The sequence below is a fragment of the Trachypithecus francoisi genome, unplaced genomic scaffold, assembly GCF_009764315.1.
Source record: "Trachypithecus francoisi isolate TF-2019V2 unplaced genomic scaffold, Tfra_2.0 Lachesis_group12, whole genome shotgun sequence".
Classification (NCBI taxonomy): Eukaryota; Metazoa; Chordata; class Mammalia; order Primates; family Cercopithecidae; genus Trachypithecus; species Trachypithecus francoisi.
The window spans coordinates 71959474-71981556 of record NW_022681457.1 but is presented as its reverse complement, the minus strand read 5'-3'; the positions used below and the strand labels follow the sequence as shown (position 1 = coordinate 71981556).

The 22083-nt window shown below is 42.9% G+C and overlaps 2 protein-coding genes and 1 pseudogene across 3 annotated transcripts in view; 2 read left to right on the top strand and 1 right to left on the bottom strand.

Moving 5' to 3' along the window:
• The window catches only part of ORC1 (origin recognition complex subunit 1), a 32158-nt gene extending 24295 nt beyond the window's left edge, over positions 1-7863 (bottom strand). Inside the window, exons 1-4 of the mRNA XM_033226371.1 lie at positions 7643-7863; positions 5550-5649; positions 4781-4908; positions 1253-1431 (exon numbers count right to left, since the gene is read on the bottom strand). Of these exons, the coding sequence (XP_033082262.1) occupies positions 1253-1431; positions 4781-4908; positions 5550-5644 (402 nt within the window). The 5' untranslated portion in view covers positions 5645-5649; positions 7643-7863. The remainder of the gene's footprint in view (positions 1-1252; positions 1432-4780; positions 4909-5549; positions 5650-7642) is intronic.
• Positions 7864-7921: 58 nt separating this feature from the next.
• Positions 7922-21027, top strand: PRPF38A (pre-mRNA processing factor 38A). 2 transcript variants are annotated; one of them, XM_033226379.1, is made up of 11 exons: positions 7949-8277; positions 8657-8710; positions 9075-9234; positions 11830-11951; positions 13945-14030; positions 15327-15437; positions 16706-16818; positions 17443-17469; positions 17584-17681; positions 18165-18213; positions 19498-21027. In XM_033226379.1, exons 3-11 carry the CDS (start codon positions 9098-9100, stop codon positions 19538-19540), a joined length of 786 nt encoding a protein of 261 aa, XP_033082270.1. In that variant the 5' UTR covers positions 7949-8277; positions 8657-8710; positions 9075-9097; the 3' UTR covers positions 19541-21027. The 2 variants fall into 2 exon arrangements, with proteins under 2 accessions (XP_033082269.1, XP_033082270.1); XM_033226378.1 differs by lacking the exon at positions 8657-8710 and having other exon boundaries at positions 7922-8277.
• On the top strand, positions 14269-14349 carry LOC117094112 (annotated as a pseudogene).
• Positions 21028-22083: the final 1056 nt, after the last annotated feature.

Below are 22083 nucleotides of genomic sequence, written 5' to 3'. Positions count from 1 at the left end.
CAATTAAAAACATTTAAGTCCACATCTGTACCTAAAATGTTACCTTTCCAATCTAAAGAGGCATAGACATGGCATAACATATTGCTAGAAAAACACATAAGAATAATGAGTATTTACTGAGTATTTACTCATTTAATCATTAACGGCTTTAAAGACATCAATGAAATATATAAATTATTCCTTTCATTTTTAAAAATGTTTATTGTTCACCTCTCAATTCCTATTATTATCAACCTAGTTCAAATACGCATCATCTCACTCCTGGGTTATTTTCACAGATTTCTCCTAGCTGATATTCTTATACCCTACCATTGCTTTCTTTTCCAGTCCATTCTGTTCACCTATGCCAAGTTTCCCCACCAACTTATCTAAACATGCTCTCCTGCTCAACAGCCAATAATGACTCCCACTGTTGCAAGACCAAATTACTTAAACTACTTTTTCAATGCCTTCTAAGATCTGGCCTCGTTTTACCTACAGAGTGCGCAATACTGCTTGAAGTGGTCTTGTCACAGTCCTGCTATTCCCACCACTGTGCTCCTGCCTAGATGCCCCAAGCCCTGTGCCTCTCTGCGTATACTCATCCTGCTGCCTCAACTTCTGCATCTGCCTCACACTCCTTTAGCTTTCTCTCCTTCGCTCATTTAACTCGAGGATAAATTACAATAATCATGCCAGACGAGAGTCTCTGCCCTAATGCTCAATGAACCACATAATCAGCATACAACCACACCTCACGCCACAACTGAATCTCATGTTGGGGAGCCTGAAGTCACTTCAGGAAAAACTCATAACCAGTGACTTACTTCAGCGTGCAAACCAGCCGCTCATTAGCACCTGATTTATTATGAAATCCTGTCATACAAATTTGTCTGTAGCAACTAGCACTCTTTGTACTGATTTACTCAAGGTGCAGTCCTCGTTTAAGCCAGCATATTCAGCCTCACAATGCTCTATGCATGTCACAGTCATAGCTAAATATAACATCCGGCTGAGATACATCTGCTAATTCCTGCTCATCCCTCAGGTCACAACCCAAATGTCACTTCTTGCAGGAGGCTCCTAACACATGATATGTGCTCTCAATAAACATTTGTTGAGATGAAACAGACAGGCAAGCACAGAAGATGACAGAAAATAATATATTCCCCATGGGGTAAATTAGAGCCGGTAATATTTCTGGGGTCATGCAGTTTAGGAGGCAGACAGAAATAAACTTCAAGGTAGAACCAAGGATTGTGACATCACCTACCCGAACAAGGCCAATGATGGTCTCCGCATTAATGTTGCTGTCACAGGCCGGGTAATCATACCAGAATATTTCCTGTGCACCAGGCTTCCGGCCCAACAAATGCCGTTTACAGGCAGGGACTTCACAGAATCGGACAAACCATTGTACTCGAGCACGTTTCTTACGAGGAGGATCAGAATCTAGAAGGAATTCAGTGGAAAGGGAAAGGTTAAGACAACTCAAGGACACTTTACTGGGCAATTCCTATGTGCCAGACACCATGCTTAGCCCTTGACATGTGTTGTTTTGTTTTTTGTTTTGTTTCGTTTTTTCAGACAGTCTCTGTCACCCAGGCTAGAGTGCAGTGCTCCCATCTTGGCTCACTGCAACCTCTGCCTCCGGGGTTCAAGGGATTCTGCTGCCCCAGCCTCCTGAGTAGCTGGAATTATAGGCGCCTGCCATCCTACCTGCTTAATTTTTATATTTTTAGTAGAGATGAGGTTTCACCATGTTGGCCAGGATGGTCTCAAACTCATGACCTCATGTGATCTGCCTACCTTGGCCTCCCAAAGTGCTGGAATCACAGGCATAAGCCACCACGTCCGGCCAACATTTTTCTATTTTTTTTTTTTGAGACGGAATCTTGTTCTGTCCCCCAGGCTGGAGTGCAGTGGCATGATCTTGGCTCACTGCAACCTCTGCCTCCCTGGTTCAGGAGATTCTCCTGGCTCAACCTCCCAAGTAGCTGGGACCACAGGACCATGCCACCACGCCTAGCTAATTTTTATATTTTTAGTAAAGATGGGGTTTCACCATGTTGGCCAGGCTGGTCTCAAACCCTTGACCCCAAGTGATCCGCCCGCCTTGGCCTTTCAAAGTGCTGGGATTATAGGCATGATCCACCGTGCCTGGCCCAACATGTGTTACCTTTTTTTTTTTTGAGACAGAGTCTCACTCTGTCAGCTGGACTGGAATGCAGTGGCTTGATCTTGGCTCACTGCAAGCTCTGTCTCCCAGGTTCACACCATTATCCTGCCTCAGCCTCCCAAGTAGCTGGTAATACAGGCACCTGCCACCACGCCCAGCTAATTTTTTTTTTGCATTTTTAGTAGAGACGGGGTTTCACCGTGTTAGCCAGGACGGTCTCAATCTCCTGACCTTGTTATCTGCCTGCCTCGGCCTCCCAAAGTGCCAGGATTACAGGCGTTAGCCACCACACCGGGCCGATTTTTAATCCTTCTAATAACCCTACAAGGTAGGTACTACAGCTATCCCCCTTTTCAGGCAAAGAAATCAAGTGACGGGGACCCTAAAGAGTTTGTCAAAGGTCACATGACCAACTGCAGTAATCTAATTCCAGCCCACACACCTGCTCTTCTGGGGTTGCTCCATTTCCTAATGGTGCAATCAGCCACCAAAGGAATGACAAAAAGGCCTCTGAGAGGAGCTACTCTAAACACAGGCAATGAACAAATAAAAATCAGTGACTATAAAGACAGAATCAAACAGCAGCATAACAAAAATCCTACAAAAAGTTGGCCAGGTGTGGCAGCTCATGTCTGTAATCCCAACACTTTGGGAGGCAGATCATGAGGTCAGGAGCTTGAGACCATCCTGGCTAACACGGTGAAACCCTGTCTCTACTAAAAATACAAAAAATTAGCTGGGCGTGGTGGCAGGTGCCTGTAGTCCCAGCTACTCAGGAGGCTGAGGCAGGAGAATGGCTTGAATCCAGGAGGTGGAGCTTGCAGTGAGCCGAGATGGTGCCACTGCACTCCAGCCTGGGCAACAAGGGCAAGACTGTCTCAAAAAAAAAAAAAAAAAAAAAATTAGCTGGGCGTGGTGGCAGGTGCCTGTCATCCCAGCTACTCGCGAGGCTGAGGCAGGAGAATTGTTTGAACCCAGGAGGCTGAGGTTGCATGAGCTGAGATTGCGCCACTGCACTCCAGTCTGGGCGACAGAGCATGATTCTGTCACACACACACACACACACACACACCACACACACACACACACATACAAAGAATTATAGCATCAACCACTGAGATGACTTCTGGCAAATGCATGCTTGCAATCTTCAGCTTTATTATTACCGCATAGGATTTGCATCACTCCACACCAGCAATAGCTCCAACTGAAAGAACACTCACTACTGCCATCATCATCATCATCATCTCTTCTCTTCTTAGCTTTCTTCAGAGAAAGACTAAAGCCATCCAATGGAGCACCAAGACAGGATTCTAGAATCTACACACCAAAAACCGTGATTCTGATGTGCTGCCTCTATTGGACATTAGTTTGATGAGGTTTTTCTCCATACTTCAAAGTATGTCAAAGAGAAAGTATGTCAAAGATCCCCCTTATCTATGTGCAGTACTCTCCCCTTATCTGCTAAGGGTATGCGCCAAGACCAGTAGATGTTTGAACCTGGAGATACTGCCACTAACCCTGTATATGCTATACTTTTTCCTATACATACATACATACTGTACAGCATGGATACACTGGACAAAGGGATGACTCACATTCCAGGTGGGACAGCATGAGATTTCACATTACTCACAATGGCACACAATTTAAAGCTTATGACTTATTTCTGGAATCTTCCATTTAATATTTTTGGACTACGGTTGTCGTCAGGTAACTGAAATCGCAGAAACTGAAACCATGGATAAGGGGGACTATAGTAATGTAAAACATCTTTATCCACTCAGTCTGTCAGTTCCTTCTCTTGGGCATACACATAACCACAGGATTACCTAATGACCATGCCATTCTTCTGTCTCTTGAACGAGGCAGTTTTGGATAGTTTCAAATTGCTGTCTTCCTAATCCTCCTTGTGGAGCCGTGCCCCACTCCCACATTGCTGTGCTCTCCTCTTGTTTTGCAGAGGGTTAGAAGGTCAGCAAATCAGCTAAGGCTTTCAATGTGGGCTTGTAGGCTCTGGTTGATGCCACCTTCCATTTTGCTCCTCCAGCCTAGGGGCAGTAGTGGCTTCCTGCACTTACTCATCTCTGGGAAATGTCACCTTTTCTTCTAGCCTTTCCAACACCCACACACAAGTTCCTCTGGGTAAAACATCTTAAGTGTTTTTGTTTTCCCTGACTGAAACCCCAACTGCTACACCTTCGAAATCCAACTTACCTCTTCATTTATAACGAAGTAGCACTTGCAAAATGTATTACTAACCTTCATGTCAAAATTAAAGGACACATCTCTATGATAGTGCAAATTAACTGTTTTTTCCTTCTCTCTTCCTCCCAAATTCATCCATTCTCTCCATCCCCCCCAACTCTGCCTTAATAGCCATTCTTATCTTCCCAAATAATGAAAAAGTTAAATTATTGAGCCTTCCAGTTCCATTTTACTCAATACTGCTTTGGTGAGTAAAGAAGTTTTCTAGATGGAAGAAGATGCAGCTAGTTCTTATGTGATCCCACCTCAGTCTAATGTGCCCTGCACACTGCTGTGAACAAAAGAATCGACAATCTCCCCACCTCCCAATCATTCATGACAAGGAATGGTTTATTATTCCAGTCCCAAACTCACCATCTTCGAACAATTCAAGCAATTTAGCAACATACGGGTTTTCATCATCATCCCCTTCAATCAACACAAACTGTCCAATCTGGATGTGAATCTCAGTGGAACAACCTTCTGTCTTCACACACATTTCTCTAGAAGTAACAGAGAAGCACATTAGGAAATAACTTAAAGTGGGTCAAGCTCTTCAGATCCCCTGGGCACAAAGAAGAGGGCTCTCCAATCCCCTGATTTCTTTCTGCTGACCAACTCTCCTACTGGGAAAACAATTCGCCCAGTTATATTTAAGAATAGGCAAAGTGGGTTGAATGAATTGGTTTAGCTGAGTAATGAATCCAAAGGTCTTATTATGAACCCTAATTCCTCTCAGTTATTGACAAAGAACAGCAAATGCTTCCCACAACAAATGTTTCCCAAGGCTATCAAGCTGCTCAGTAACAAAGTCAAATTGTCAGAGATCTCCAGGGCTGGGAAAGACACAGTAAAAACATCTATCATCTCCTTATCATCAAAAGTTATACAGAACTCACCTTAAATAGATATGACATTATCATACATATAAAATTTTATGAGCCTACCATAATTTTGCCTCATCACTAACTGCTATATTTATCCCATCACCTTCTTGCATCAAACAAAATCCCTCCTTACAATCAGTTCTAATCTCCTGTTCATTCATTGTCAATCTGTAGTAATTAGAACAGGCTAGATACAAGTTGACTGTTCAGCTTGAGAAGCTGTATTTCCAGGACAACCAAAGGATCCCATCACTCACCTATAGGTTTGGTAGTGCAGTTTTCGATCCAACAATGGCCTGCCAACCCATGAATAAGTTTTTCTGGTCTTCAGTCTTGTGGGGTAGTGTGCCATGGCTCCTGTGGAAGAATCCAAACTCTGAGTTACCACGATAAATATTTGGTATTTATCTGATGGATTCTAAGACATAGTCCCTGCCTTCAAATGAGTTCAGACTTATTTTCTGCCCCTGCTACACTCCCATATGTTTCAAACTAAGAAAACATTTTATTTGAAGTCATGGTCTATGAAGATAACACACAGGCAATTTAGTATCATCTGTGTCCATCTTGTACTATGCCTTATCTCTTCCCATCCAGGAAAACAGAAAGGTCAATTCCTAAGAAATGAAACTATAACATTTAGAAATACTAGGAATAAGGCACAATAGGTGTAAAACATCTAACAAAGTGAAATTAAAAGACAGTAATACAGGGGTTGTAAATGTCTTCATGACACTTATAAAATGCACACAGGGATAAAACATAAATACAAAGGCTGGGCGCAGTGGCTCACGCCTGTAATCCCAACACTTTAAGAGGCTGAGGCAAGTGGATCACTTGAGGTCAGGAGTTCGGTACCAGGCTGGCCAACATGGTGAAACCCCGTCTCTACTAAAAATACAAAAATTAGGTGGGTGTGGTGGTAGGCGAATCACTTGAACCCGGGAGGTGGAGGTTGCAGTGAGCCAAGATCGCAACACTGTACTCTAGCCTGGGCAACAGAGCGGAACTCTGTCTCAAAAAAAGAAAGGTAGATGTTAATTATCACTTCAAGGTGATAACTTGTCCTATCTTATACAGGATGGCACAGCCTTAACTCAAACCCCAAAAAGCCAGATTGCAATTACTGTGCTCTTAACTACTTCACCTTACAATACATTGTGTGAAATTGGATAATGTTAATATGTAACTGACAGCTTGCTTTTGGTGTACTTATTACAATAAATCAGGCTTCCCGGCCACTGACTGAGCATTGTGGATTGGGCCTCAATTTGCTTACCCACAAAATGGAGAGAATAGAATCTTCCTTTTATTCAACCAATATTGATTAAGTACCCATCGTGTGCCAGGCACTATTTTAGGAAAATGGAAGATTAAGTGAAAAAATGCAAAATGGTAAATCCACTTTCCCACTAGCTTAATCCCTTGCATTTATTTGTAAGGTACAGTGGTTTTATTTATTAAGTATCATTGGATGAATATTACGGAACTAACATATAATTCAAGCAAAATTTTGGATTCAATTTCGGCAGATTCACAAACCTCCTAAAGGCCACACATTGCCCTCCATTAAAGTTAAAAACTGTTGCAGAGGGACTCAAACCATTCTGTCATATTGGAAACTCCTTTGGCATTTCCAGCCCACCTAATACAGCAGAGAAGTGGGTACTATTGTTCATGCGTTACAGACAACTAGAATCGTATCTAATCATTGCAGTTTCACAAATAGATCCGGGTAAGAATGCTTTTTCCAACTGTCACAGCAGAAGACCCTTCAGTTCCGGGATTAGACAAGAGAAGTAGAAAGAGTGCCAGCAGACTTCTCTTCTGAAAACAAGGTGAATGGCAGTCCAGCAGTTAGGAGCTCATCTGAAAAAAAGATCTGGGTAGGAGCCCAGACTGCTTAGTCACGAAAAGCGACCTAAGACACGTCCCTCTCTGGGCGCAATTTGCTACGTCCGTAAAATGGGGTAATAACCTCTGCTCCGCCTTCCCTGTAGTGATTCCTACACTATAGCTCAAAGAACGAAGTAGAGTGCTTGACAAGTGCAGATGGAGGGAAAGTCATCACTGAGCCTCAGGGTACGGAGGGCAGGAATGCTCCTGCTTCTCGGCTGTTGGCTTCCGCCATCCCCACTGCAACTCAGTTCCCTGCAGCGCTTTTAGGAATTGGAGTGTGGAAGAGAGGAACGCTCTTAACAGTTCAGAACAGTGCCTGGCACTGAACAGGCGCTTGGTACATGTCAGCTGAAAGAATCAATGAGTGAGTCTACAGAGAAAGTCCTCAGTTTCAGAGGTTCAGATGCGCCTTCCCCCGAGTCCCTCGCAACCCGCGGGACGCCACACTCACCGGGCTCCAAAGCTTCCTCCGGCTAGCCGCAAGCCCTCCGTTTCCTACCGCCTCCGCTTCGAGAGCTCAGGGGGATGCAGCACCTCTAACCTGTACCAGCAGGGCTCCTCCTACAGCTACGGGCCGCACGCCAGGACCAAAGCGTGTGTCTCGCTGGAAATGGAAAGAAAGTGGAAGGGGCAAAGAAAATTTCGCGCCAATCGGCGTGGCCCCGCCCCCAGGCCGTCCCTTCGTTGCGTCACCTACTAGCTCGCCCCGCCCACTACGTACACCTAAGAGGGGCGCATGACGTACATCCGCTAACATGCAGCCGCCATCATTGATTCGATCGGCGCCGCGGGGCGCGGAAGGTCTTTACGCTGAGGTGTTTCCGGTTTCAACATGGTCGCCTAAGCTGTTTAGTGAAACTTCTTCCACCTCTCTCCATTCCCCTAGGTGTTATTTTCTGAACCTGGATGTGACGCATTAAAGGATCCGACGGAAATAGAATTGAAGGCATTCTAAAATGGCTAACCGTACAGTGAAAGATGCGCACAGCATCCACGGCACTAACCCTCAATATCTGGTGGAGAAGATCATTCGAACGCGAATCTATGAGTCCAAGTACTGGAAAGAGGAGTGCTTTGGGCTTACGGGTGAGCGAAAGCGCGCAGAGCCCCTCTCGGCAGCCTTGTGGCCAATTTCTCCTGACCGAGCGCCAGTGGGACTAGTGACTGGCCTCTGGGGGTGGTTCTGGAGCGGAGTATGTCGATCTTTCAGAAAAATTTGAGTGTCTGCTAAGTGCCTCGTCTTGTGTCGACTATTGGGAACACAGATGAATCTGATAAGGTCATATTTTGAAGGGTGTCTCAGTTGGGTTCTGTGAGTTATCCCATATTTAATGATAGCTGGCTGGGTTGCAACAGTGTTAAGCTCAGGGGTCCGAGTATAACACTTTGACACAATCTATTGAAGGTCTTTAAGGACCTAACGTTAATATGCCTGAAACCAAATTCATGATCTTACTATCCTTAGATCTGGGCCAGTTCCAGTATTTATAAATATCAGTGCTTCAGAGAAGTCTTCCAGGTAATCTTCCGATTTGAATTCTGGCTTTAAATCCATGTCCTGTGGCAATCTGTGAACCTTGAGCAAGTCACTTTACCTTTCTTAGCCCTCATTTTCCTTACCTGGAAATAAGAACATTGCTAGAACTTTCTTCATGACTTGTTAAAAAAGGGTGAGATAATATGAAAAGTTTAGCAGGGTACCTATTTTATTATCCATTCTCAATGTATATTAGCTGCTGTCGTTACTGTTACTAATACACATTCGTTCTCCTAATATTACACTGTTGATGTGTATTTAGGAGAACCAAAGCTTGAACTAACTCTCCACTTCAACTAGGAAGAGCTTAGCCCTAATATGTCACTCTATTGTTTTTGTTTTTTAGCTGAACTTGTAGTCGATAAAGCCATGGAATTAAGGTTTGTGGGTGGCGTCTATGGTGGCAACATAAAACCAACACCCTTTCTGTGTTTAACCTTGAAGATGCTTCAAATTCAACCCGAGAAGGATATCATTGTAGAGTTTATCAAAAATGAAGATTTCAAGTGAGTGCAGTGTTCACTAGCTAATATAAGAGGTTTAATTTTGGCAGTTCAGAATTGGGCTTTGGTTAAGAGTGGTGTACACAATGTATCTCATTTCTACAGAGTTCCACTCCAGATTTTTGCTTTTGAGTCCTTGAGTTTGTATTTTTTTTTGTTTATTTTTTGTTTTGGACACAGAGTCTGTCTGTGTTGCCCAGGCTGGAGTGCAGTGGTGCAGTCTCGGCTCACTGCAACCTCCATTTCCTGGGTTCAAGTGATTCTCCTGCCCCAGTCTCCCGAGTAGCTGGGATTACAGGCATGTGCCACCACGCCTGGCTAGATTTTGTATTTTTAGTAGGGATGGGGTTTCAACATGTTGGCCAGGCTGGTCTTGAACTCCAGACCTCAGGTGATCCGCTCCCCACTGGGCCTCCCAGAGCGCCGGGAATACAGGCATGAGCCACCACACCCGGCCAAGTTTGTATTTTATCTGTTCTGATTGTATTAATCTTCTACTTTACTTTCTCAGTTTTGGTGGTAGTTTTTCCCTGAAAAAGGATTTCACAAATTCACTAAATATATATTAAGCAAAAGTGAGTGCCTGATATATTGGTAGGCACTGGACACTCAGGGGTGAAAATCAAACAACAAAAGGTGGTGGTTAAGAGGTGTTAGATCTGGGTTCACATTCAGATTCTGTTGCCCATTAACCTGACATTGGATGGGTTACTTAATTTTCTAAACTTTGCTTATCTGTAAAATGGTGACTATAATGTAAGAGTGAAAGAAGGTAATGCATGCAGATCTCTGAACACAGCATTTGCTGCATGGTAAACACCTAGAAAATGTCAGCTTCTCATTACTGTATTACCCATTCTCAAGGAAATCACAGACAAGTATAGGAGACAGACGTAATAGCTTCTTATGTGCCATGCTCTAAGGGCTTTGCATATAATAAATCGTTTCACTTTCACAACAACCTTCCAAACTTTTAATCCCTATTCTACAGGAGAGGAAACTGAGGCACAAAGATTAAGTAATTTTGCCCAAGTTCAAACAGCTAGTAAGTGGCAAATCTGGCTTCAGAGTTCATATTCTTTGGTATAGTATTCTGCTTCTTATACAAAGAAACTGTGAGTTTCAAATGCCTCGTAGTTACCCAAGAGGAAATTTAAGTAGTTGGATACAGGAAAAAGGGAAGAGGGACGACTCTTATAAAGCATTAACAGCTAGAAAATACCTAACTTTTGTTATGCACTTACTGTGTGCTCTATGCTGTACTTAGTACTTTAAATGCATTCTTGTTTATATACCAAGCCATAAATTCGGTAGCATTATCTCCATTTTACAAGGATTGAGAAAACACAGATTTGATCAGTAGTGTCACAGAATTAGTAAATCATGGAGTCAGAATTTGAACCCAGATGACTTACTTTTTTCCAAAACCAGCAGTCATGTTTATGTGTACTTGTTCTTGTATTGTTATTAAATATATCTTCTACTTTCTATTTTAAAATTCAGTATCTGGCCAGGCGTGGCTCACACCTGTAATCCCAGCACTTTGGGAGGCCAAGGCAGGTGGATCACTTGAGGTCAGGAGTTTGAGACTAGCCTGGCCAACATGGCAAAACCTGTCCCTACTAAAGATACCAAAATTAGGCTGGGTGCGGTGGCACACACCTGTAATCCGAGCTACTCGGGAGGCTGAGGGAGGAGAATCGCTTGAACCCAGGAGGTGGAAGTTGTAGTGAGTTGAGATTGTGCCACTGCACTCCAGCCTGGGCAACAGAGCAATACTCTGTCTCAAGAAATAAATAAATAAAAATACAAAAATTAGCTGGGCTTGGTGGTGGGTGCCTGTAATCCTTGCTACTAGGAGGCTGAAGCAGGAGAATTGCTTGATCCTGGGAGGCAGAGGTTGCAGTGAACTGAGATCGTGCCACTGCACTGCAGCCTGGGCAACAGATTAAAAAATAAGTAAATAAATGGCCGGGCGCGGTGGCTCAAGCCTGTAATCCCAGCACTTTGGGAGGCCGAGACCGGTGGATCACGAGGTCAGGAGATCGAGACCATCCTGCCCTACACGGTGAAACCCCGTCTCTACTAAAAAAATACAAAAAACTAGCCGGGCGAGATGGCGGGCGCCTGTAGTCCCAGCTACTCGGGAGGCTGAGGCAGGAGAATGGCGTAAACCGGGGAGGCGGAGCTTGCAGTGAGCCGAGATTGCGCCACTGCACTCCAGCCTGGGCGACAGAGCGAGACTCCATCTCAAAAAAAAAAAAAAAAAAGTAAATAAAATAAAATTCGGTATTTCGTTTGATTCTTAGAGTAATCCTGTGAGGTAATTAGGTTTTATTCTAGTTTTACTGATGATATATTTGAAAGTTGATCAATATTTATGATGTTCCCATAGCCATAAATGGTAGCATGGGAACTTGAACCCAGGTCTCCACATTTTAGCTGTCTTTCTTCAGCTTCATTCTACCTCCACAATTGCAGCTTTCTTACCTGCCAAAGAGAAGAACATGTTTATCCACTACTGTCATGAGAAAAGCTAGTTGTAAAACTTAGGAACTTCTAGGATGGCCTGTTGTTTCACTGTCATCTCTCTATCAGGTATGTTCGCATGCTGGGGGCACTTTACATGAGGCTGACAGGCACTGCAATTGATTGCTATAAGTACTTGGAGCCTCTGTACAATGACTATCGAAAAATCAAGAGCCAGAACCGAAATGGGGGTGAGTATGGTGCTAAGTCTCCTGATTGTCATTTTTAAGCCAAGTTTTATTTCACCAGTACTTCTACCTCTGCATTGTCATAGACAGTGTGCATGCTCCTCTTCATCTACATTGTTACTGTCTTTATGCAAGTTTTTCCTTGTCCCTCATGGGAGTTTTCAGTCTGACTACTAGCTTCGTGTTGGCCTTACCCAGCCTGCCTCTGTCTGCCTCCCTTTCCAAGTGCATCTTATGTTAATCCCTGCCTTGCATCATATGCCCCCTTTACATGTGCTCCATCCCAAAAGATCTAGCTGCAGAATGGCTTCCCCATAAAAACCTTCCCCAGCCCTCTCAGACAAAGTTAGTTTTCCATATTTTATGTCTTCACAGTTCTTTCTACTGGCCTCTCCTCTAGCACTGTACTTCACACTGCAGCATATAGACTTAAGTGTACTCATTTTTATACAGGAATCCCACTGAAAAATAAGTATATCCAAGAGAGGCAGCTCTATACCGTCTACAAAGAGATTACTTAATGTGTTAAGGAGGGATTCCAGGTATTGCAGTCAAAGCCTTTTCTCGCTTGGTGTTACAACAGAAGATAGGAACATTTACCTTTCACTCCTATCTGTATCATTAAACAGTAGAAGGTTAAGAATTTGGGGCCAAGCATGGTGTCTCACACCTCTAATCCCAGCACTTTCGGAGGCCAAGGCGGGCAGATCACTTGAGGTCAGGAGTTTGAGACTAGCCTCGCCAATATGGTGAAATCCTGTCTCTACTAAAACTACAAAAATTAGCAGGGTGTGGTGGTGCACACCTGTAATCCCAGCTACTCAGGAGGTTGAGGCAGGAGAAGCGCTTGAACTGGGAGGCGGAGGTTGCAGTGAGCCAAGATCGCGCCACTGTATTCCAGCCTGGGCAACAGAGTAAGACTCCATCTTAAAAAAGAAAGAATTTAGTATTATACTTTAAACTTATTCATTCATTGAATTCATATATATTAAGTGCCATTGACATGTCACATACTGTGCTATGTGGTGTAAATGCCATGGTGAACAAGATGGATGTGGTCATGGCCATGATGGAGTTATTTATTATTTTATTATGTAAAACTAAGAATTTCTCAACCTATTGACATTTTACGTCATACAATTTTTGTGTGAGGATTGGCTTGTGCATCGTAGAATGAGTAGCAGTATCTCTAGCCTCTACCCACTAGATGTAAGTAACATCTCCTTCTAAGTAGGAGGATGGGCATGTGCCCAAAATTGTCCATGTTCGAGAACCCCAGAAGTAAGGTAATGTTTACCATGGAAGTTCTCAAAAGCTGTATATATATATACACACACACACACATATATACATTTTACATATATAATTTATGTATATGCATAATTTCTTTTTTTTTTGAGACGGAGTTTTGCTCTGTTGCCCAGGCTGGAGTATAGTGGTATGGTCTTAGTTGACTGCAACCTCTGCCTCCACTGCCTCTGCCTCAAATAATTGTCCTACCTCAGCCTCTTGAGTAGCTGGGATTATAGGTGCCCACCACCATGCCCAGCTAATTTTTGTATTTTTAGTAGAGATGGGGTTTCACCATGTTGGCCAGGCCTGTCTTGAACTCCTGACCTCAAGTGATCTACCTGCCTTGGCCTCCCAAAGTGCTGGGATTACAGGCGTGAGCCACCACTCCTGGCCAGTTCTCAAAAGCTGTTACTCCATGTGCCATATAAGATACATGTTCTAAATTTAGAAACATTGCAGGTTCAGATGAGAAATTATATTTGAATTATATGATCTCTTCAAGATCACCCCTACATAATTCAGGACTGTTTGTGCTTGCTTTTGTGTTTGTCTCCTCCTAATTGGGACTTCACTCATCCCTTAATCTCTTCTAAAGATGCCTAGTACATAGATGTCCTGATACGAGGTTTTAACACTTCTTTTACTTTTTGGCATCTAAATCTGTTATTTCCAGGTTGTTTGAGCTAATGACTTTTTCTTGCAGAGTTTGAATTGATGCATGTTGATGAGTTTATTGATGAACTACTGCACAGTGAGAGAGTCTGTGATATCATTCTGCCCCGGCTACAGGTAAGAAATAAAAGTCTCTTACCACAGTCATCCTTCTCTTTCTAGACAGACAGGCAGACAAACACATACACACAGCTTAAACACTGAAGCCTGTGGATCTTATGGGTCCTCTTAATAAACAGTCTCCCTGTCTGGGAGAAAGATAGTGGATTGGGAGTGAGAGGAAAATAGATAAAATATTTGAAGGGTAGGGCTTTAAAAGTGAATAGTTTAAAACAAGGAAACTTTGTTTTTCCCCATCCTTTCGTAGTTCACGTGCATGTGTGAGTTGTGCCTCCCTCAAACCTTGTTACAACATCAGCACATTACTCGTCTATCATGAAAAAAAATTTATTCAGGATGTTATATCAAGGGTATTGTAGCTAGAGTGGGTAGGGATTTTTTAACTTCATGAACAGTTTTTTCAAACTAGTCTTCATGTAAAAAGCCAGGACATAAAACAGATAAAGATAGGGCGAGAGACTGAACCCTTAATTCCTTAAACTTGGCTTTACCATCCTGCTTCCCTTTCCTAGTGATAAACGATTATCCATGAGACATCTTTTCAGGAAATGAATGTGATACATCTCTCCTGTTCTATATTGGCACTGTAGGGCATGTAGCGGAAAGAATGAGATTGTAAATTTGAAAACCTACTTTGAGGGCCCAATTCTCATAGCAATGTCTTGCTCTGTTGCCCAGGCTGGTCTTAAACTCCTGGGCTCAAGGGATCTTCCCACCTCAGTCTCCCAAGGAGCTGGGACCACAGGCACATGCCACTACATTTAGCCATTTGGCATTTTTAAAATCAGCTTTGCCTCTCTGATGTTTAGCCACTCAAATAAACATTGGTAAGCCATATCCCAGATTAAAATGGAACCACTTCAAAATGCATGAATCTCACCTCGAGATCCTGGGTCTTCTGGAGATTTGGTGCTACTCTAGGGCTAGGCCTCTTCTGGTGGAACTATCAGCCATGAACTTATTAGCCCTTGGATTTTCTCTGTGTACGAAGCGCTTGCTTTGGGTTCTAGGCTCTACCTATACTGATCGATACTCCCATGACTTTAGAGTGTAAGATACAGGGAATAGAGCCAATAGAAAATGAAGATGTTCTCTTCAGGTTTGTATTTATGTTTATAGGAGAACTTTAGTTTATAGATTCCAGGTCTATTAAACTTGTTATGAAAAGCTTGAACTGTCTTTGAAATGAAATTGTCTCAGCTGTTGCTCCTTGGAATCCTGAAGCCCAGTGTTGAGGTTTCAAGAAATAGGGGAAATGACAACAACCCCTAACTCTCATTATGTTCTCTGTAGAAACGCTATGTATTAGAGGAAGCTGAGCAACTGGAGCCTCGAGTCAGCGCTCTGGAAGAGGACATGGATGATGTGGAGTCCAGTGAAGAGGAAGAAGAGGAGGATGAGAAGGTCAGGCACCTGAGACTTTCAGGGTTGTAGGGGAGGGAGTAATAGAAAATGGGAATTTTTTTTGTTTTTATACTTTTAATTTTTAACTCTGTTGGCCAGGTGTGGTCGCTCACGCCTGTAATCCTAGCACTTTGGGAGGCCAAGGCAGGTGGATCACCAGAGGTCAGGAGTTCAAGACCAGCCTGGCCAACATGGTGGTGAAACCTCATCTCTACTAAAAATACAAAAATTAGCCGGTGTGGTGGCAGGTGCCTGTAATCCCAGCTACCCAGGAGGCTGAGGCAGGAGAATCACTTGAACCTGGGAAGCGGGGGTTGCAGTGAGTCAAGATCGCACCACTGCGCTCTAGCCTGGGCGAAATTGAGACTCCATCTCAAAAAAAAATTTTTTTTAACTCTAACCAAGAACAATATTTCCTTATTAAAAGCACCTCACCTCTGCCATATACTAGTGGTATAATCTTAGGCAAATTACTTAAATTTATTTTTTCCTATGTAAAGTGAGGTTAATGATACTTTTTTCCTCAAGTCTGTTGAAAGTATTAAATAAGATTATAAATTTAAAGCCCTTAGCAGAGTTTTGGCACATTATAATTGCCTAATAAATGGTGGCAGCTGTTAAATACTTGGAAAGAAAGAAAACTTTTCATAATTGCACCTATCCTAAGGAATAAACCTTGTTTAGGAGGGGGAAAATGTCAACCATATAGGCATGTTCTTTCAATACTAGTTACAGTGCTGAAAAGTTGAAAACAACCAAGCCTGCCCAGTTGTTTCAGGAAGCAGTCAAACTTTTTTTTTTTTGAGATAGGGTCTTGCTCTGTTTCCCAGGCTGAGGTGCAGTGGCACAATCTTGGCTCACTGCATCCTCGGCCTCCCAGGTTCAAGCAATTCTCCCTCCTCAGCCTCCCAAGTAACTGGAACTACAGACGCGTGACAGCACACCTGGCTAATTTGTGTATTTGTTTTGTAGAGATGGGATTTCACCATGTTGCCCAGGCTGCAGATAAACTAAACACACACATATACACACACCGGTCTGTTTCTGTTCCCTTTTTCTTCTGAGTTATTTTGGCTGTCTTATATAGCTCATAATAGGTTTTGTTAGTTAATAGGGTAAGTGCCTCCTTCTTTGTAGTCAGGTTACTGTGCTTTAAAGTCACTTGGAGATGGACTTTGGGACAAGATGGGGTGTGAAGTATAATTAGTGTTCCTAGATGGCTCTTTATAAGCCTGTGCCTTTCAGTGACCCAATCATCTTGTTTCCAGTTGGAAAGAGTGCCATCACCTGATCACCGCCGGAGAAGCTACCGAGACTTGGATAAGCCCCGTCGCTCTCCCACACTGCGCTACAGGAGGAGTAGAAGCCGGTCTCCCAGAAGGTAAACCCTAGTCATTGGCCTTTTCCCAGGAGATTTTGAGCACTGTAGCCTAGAAGTTTGGATTTTAGAGAAGGAAAAATGCCAGCCTATGGAGAATGTTTGCCCAGTATATTAGTTATCTGTTGCTACAAAACAGCCACATGTCAAACCTCATTGGCAGAAAACAATAACCATTTGTTTCGTTCACAAGTCTGCAGTCAGTGATTTAAGCAGAGCTTGGATAGACAGTTTTTTAAGTACCTGTTCTGTTGTCTGCTGTCTACTGGCTGGTATGGAATTGCCTTAGCTTGGATGACAGGGGAAATTTCTCTGTGTCATCCTCCAGCAGGCTAAGTTGGGTATATTCTCATGGTAGTGGCAGAACTCAAGAGCAAACAAATCCAGTCATGCAAATGTTTTTCCACTATCTGCTTTTATCATATTTGCAAATATCCCATTAGCCAAAGCAAGTCACGTGGCCAGTCCTAAAGTTAGAATGGGAGGGTGCTAGAGTTACATGACAAAAGACATGGATACAGAGAAGGGTGATACAGAGAAGGGTGAAGGATAAGACTGGGGCCATTTTTGCAATCTACAATATCCAGTGCACCAACCTAGGCTTTCTTCTTCCTCTCTTTGTTATAGGCGGAGTCGATCTCCCAAAAGGAGAAGGTAGGCCTTCAGTCGTTTGTGATGAAGGATAGAGCTTTGGGGAGGGAGTGGTAGTATTGGTGTTGTATGTATATTGCTAACCAGATCTGGTAGTCTGACCAGTTTTTTCAATAGCCCCTCCCCCCGCCGAGAAAGGCATCGGAGCAAGAGTCCAAGACGTCACCGCAGCAGATCCCGAGATCGGCGGCACAGATCCCGTTCCAAGTCCCCAGGTAGAGCATGTGGGCCTTTTGCCACAGGTTGTCTTAACAAAGAAATGGAAAAGGAGCAGTTAAGCCTCTTGCAGTACAGGAGTGCCTGACTGTACTGCCTAACAGAAAAGGAGATGGACATAGAATTTGAAAATTAAGGTTCACAGCTTGACTGCCACTTATAAGCTTTGGTGATAAGGTTGGCTTCAGTTTTTTCATCTGAAATTATAGGAATAAGATCTAATATAATAGTGAAAACCCAATATGATGTTTGTGAAATTAGCCATGAAGCCCTTGAATGTATATGTATTTGAACTGGTTTCATTACTCCTTTCTTTGCTCCCTCTTCCTCCACTAATTCAGAGTTGCTTCCACTAAGAGGTGTCCGCTGCATAGGCCAAAAAAAATAATAATACTAAGCCAATGGCAGGTATTAGGGGAGGTGAGAGTGACAGTTTAATAAGAGAAGGGTAGGATCTCATACAATGGCCTTTTCTTCCCCAGGTCATCACCGTAGTCACAGACACAGGAGCCACTCAAAGTCTCCCGAAAGGTAATGAATTGACTTCTATTTTAACTTTATTCAGAAATAGTCCCAATTACAACTAATTGGACCTGAAATTTTCTTGTTTTGTTGGGGGATGTTAGGAATTCTCCTACATTACAAGACAAAATTGGTCTATTGCTTTGAGAATTACTGGGGTTAGATAACTTTTTTTTTCTTTTTTGTGAAAACTGAGTTTTGTGCTTGTCTCCCAGGCTGGAGTGCAGTGGCGTGAACTTGGCTCACTGCAGTCACTGTAGCCTCTGCCTCTTGGGTTCAAGCGAGATAACCTGTTTTGTTTGTTTTGCTTTACAGGATTGCACCTTTGGATAATGGATGAGCTTTGGGCTCAGAAAACATGGGGTTTAGTCCCAAGTTTTAAAACTTGACAGTTGAGTGACCTGGGACAAGTCACTTTCATTTGATAAGATTTTATTAGAAACCCCCATGTGCTATATACTGTTGGGTGCACCCCCTTTGTTTTTTTTTTTTTTTTGAGATGGAGTCTTGCTGTGTCACCCAGGCTGGAGTGCAGTGGCACAATCTTGGCTCACTGCAAGCTCCACCTCCTGGATTCATGCCATTCTCCTGCCTCAGCCTCCCGAGTAGCTGGGACTACAGGTGCCCGCCACCACGCCTGGCTAATTTTTTATATTTTAAGTAGAGATAGGGTTTCACTATTTTAGCCAGGATGGTCTCAATCTGACCTTGTGATCCACCCACCTCAGTCTCCCAAAGTGTTGGGATTACAGGCGTGAGCCACTGTGCCTGGCCTGTTGGGTGCACTCTTAACCTCTGAGAGGTCATTTCCTCAGTGGCAAAATTTGGATAGTAATGCCTGACTCACGAGTGTTGCTCTGAACCAAAAAACTACCAAGCAGTTTAATGAATATTGAGTGTCAGCTCCATCCCCATCAATGTTAGCATACCAAGGTCTTTCTCAGGAGTCCTTTTTTTTTTTTTTTTTGAGACGGAGTCTCACTCTGTCATTGAGGCTGGAGTGCAGTGGCCCAATCTTGGCTCACTGTAGCCTCCGCCTCCCAGGTTCAAACAGTTCTCCTGCCCCAGCCTCCCGAGTAGCTGGGATTACAGGCGCCTGCCACTATGCTTGGCTAATTTTTGTATTTTTAGTAGAGACAGGGTTTCACTATGTTGGCCAGGCTGGTCTCAAATTCCTGACCTCAGGTGATCTGCACACCTTGGCCTCCCAAAGTGTTGGGATTACAGGTGTGAGCCACTGCGCCCGGCTGCCCAGCTTCTTAATATAATTATTTATATGTGTTGCCATTTCAGGTCTAAGAAGAGCCACAAGAAGAGCCGGAGAGGGAATGAGTAATGGACTGTTTGGTTTTAGTCCACATGGCCTCCTGTGGATATGAGGATATCTGTCTATGTGAAAGGATTAAGATCTCCCCCAGGCAGCTATAAGAATATTTTAGTTTTTTTCTTATCAAGTTTCTCAACCTTTATTTTTAATGAAGGAGGTGCTGAGTTTTGTATCTCTTTTTAATCATAATCAACATCAGTTTTTGACCCAACTAACCTTGACTGTATTCAAACTTACAAGAGTAGAAAGGATCTGGAGGTTGGGGATATGAATGACAAGGAAAGGATGTGGCCACCTGATGACCCTTTCCCTTTTTATTAAACCGGACACACCTGTTTCCCATTTCTCTGTAGTTTAGTTTTTGGTTTGTTGTGGTTGGAACTGCTTTGAGAATCCTGGGATTTGTGCTGCTGCTATTATTTAAAGATCAAAGGAGTAAAACATAGTAGTTCCTAACTTTTTCCTAGCAGCAGCAAGTGGTAATAAACATGAAACTTGGTTAGCAGTTTTGAAAGAACAGAACGCGTTCAACTGTAAGGCTTCCACTGGATCATTAAAGCCAATTTCATCCAACAGTTCAACAGAGAGCGGCACTTAATACCCTTTATACAGCCCATTTTTTTCTTAGTTTTATTTGTTCTTGCCCACAAGCTTGAAATCCAGGTTAAGGTATCCAGCCTTTATCATATAAGCATTGACATTATTCAGGCCTAGTCAGTAGCGGTAGGGTAACAGGATTGAAAAAGATTTGATGGAGAGGAAAGTATCTATCTAATATTAGTCATGGTTTTGACCTAAATTGCTAGACAGTAGTGCCATTCACAAAGTCAGAAAATACCGCAGGAGGAGACAGCTTTTAGAAGGGCAGAGAATTAGGGAATTGTGGTAGTAATGAAAATGATGCATTCAGTTTAACAAGTTTGAGCTTTGGTATAGCTAAAAACAAAAGCCCATAAAGTTGGAGATGGGGACCAGAATTTAACATAGCGATCTAGGCCGGAATTGACAATGTTTAAGTAATTGTGGAATCTGTCAATAAGACTTTCTAGAGTGTTTATATATATCAGAAATGCACACAACAGAACCACAGGCAACACCAACACTGGTGACAGGAAGAAGTAGAAGTCACCTATTGAAAACTGGAATGGCCCATTCAGAAAGACAGGAGAATTAGGAGAGGTGAAAGCAGCCAAGGGTCAAGAACGCAGAAGCAAAGGAAGGACTAAAAAGCCTCCATGGACATTGATAATCAAGAGATTATTAAGGTCTTTGCTAGAAGCGTTCCTTTACCTGTACTTAATTACTTTAAAAAGAGAAAAGTCGATGACGTCCTGCAACTATAGTCCCAGTAGGAACTGTGAAGACCAGCTGCCCTGCAGGATCCAGTTTTTCTTGGGAGGTTGTATCTGGTCATAAGGTAAACATTCTATACATTCTATTGCTTGCTCCTGAACTGAAAGACTTCTCCAGCAGTATTAAAGCATTTTTTAATCTTATTTGAGCTTTCATATTCTTCAGTGATTCATAATACCTGAGTTGATAAAAGTGGTCTTAAAGAGCTCTTACGGTTTCTGATACAACTACATAGGACTACCTTTTAGGATTAAATATAAGCATCTCTATGTAAATGTATTACAGTGTCCTAGCAGTTATTTCTTTTTTTTTTTTTTTTTTTTTTTGAGACGGAGTCTTGCTCTGCCGCCCAGGCTGGAGTGCAGTGGCCGGCTCTCAGCTCACTGCAAGCTCCGCCTCCCGGGTTCACGCCATTCTCCTGTCTCAGCCTCCCGAGTAGCTGGGACTACAGGCGCCCGCCTCGTCGCCCGGCTAGTTTTTTGTATTTTTAGTAGAGACGGGGTTTCGCCGTATTAGCCAGGATGGTCTCGATCTCCTGACCTCGTGATCCGCCCGTCTCGGCCTCCCAAAGTGCTGGGATTACAGGCTTGAGCCACCGCGCCCGGCCTAGCAGTTATTTCTTTATGAAAGTGATCTAGGTAGAAAGAAATGTCTTCTGGCTAAATGACCCATGGACCAACCAAGCTGTCATCCAGTACACTCTTAAAATAAAACTTTATCTTAAAAAATGTTTTAAGTAAAAATAAACCCACACACAAAGCCCAACAAACTTTAGTAATAAACCTCCCTAAACAAACATTAAATAAAACATACTTGTTTAGACATATGGTAAAATGTAGACCAAAACAGGTATCACAGCCAACCAACAGCAGGAAGGAGAATATCCCTATTCTTTAATTAGAAGAAGGAGGTAAGAGGAAGGCATGCTGAATGTCTGTAGGTATCGTTTTGATAAAATTACACAAGAGATGGAGCTTAAGGACAAACCTTGCTGTAAGGCTCTTTCTGTCATCTACGTGCTTGCCTATGGATGAAGCATTTTAAACTTTTTGACTACAGCATACATTTTAAAAACGTATTTTACATCTTATCTCTGTACACACGTATCTATATTCTGTACTGAGACAAATTTCAGGAAAGAATACTTACTATGCAAAGTGAATTCTGGTACTTCCTACTTGATAACAGTTTTTAATACT

Excerpts from the sequence above, each read along its gene's own strand:
- PRPF38A (XM_033226378.1), top strand. The coding sequence starts at position 8,148 with ATGGCTAACCGTACAGTGAAAGATGCGCACAGCATCCACGGCACTAAC. Across the intron at positions 15,438-16,705 it reads AAGAAGAGGAGGATGAGAAG|TTGGAAAGAGTGCCATCACC; the intron begins GTCAGGCACCTG and ends TCTTGTTTCCAG. Across the intron at positions 17,682-18,164 it reads ATCCCGTTCCAAGTCCCCAG|GTCATCACCGTAGTCACAGA; the intron begins GTAGAGCATGTG and ends TTTCTTCCCCAG.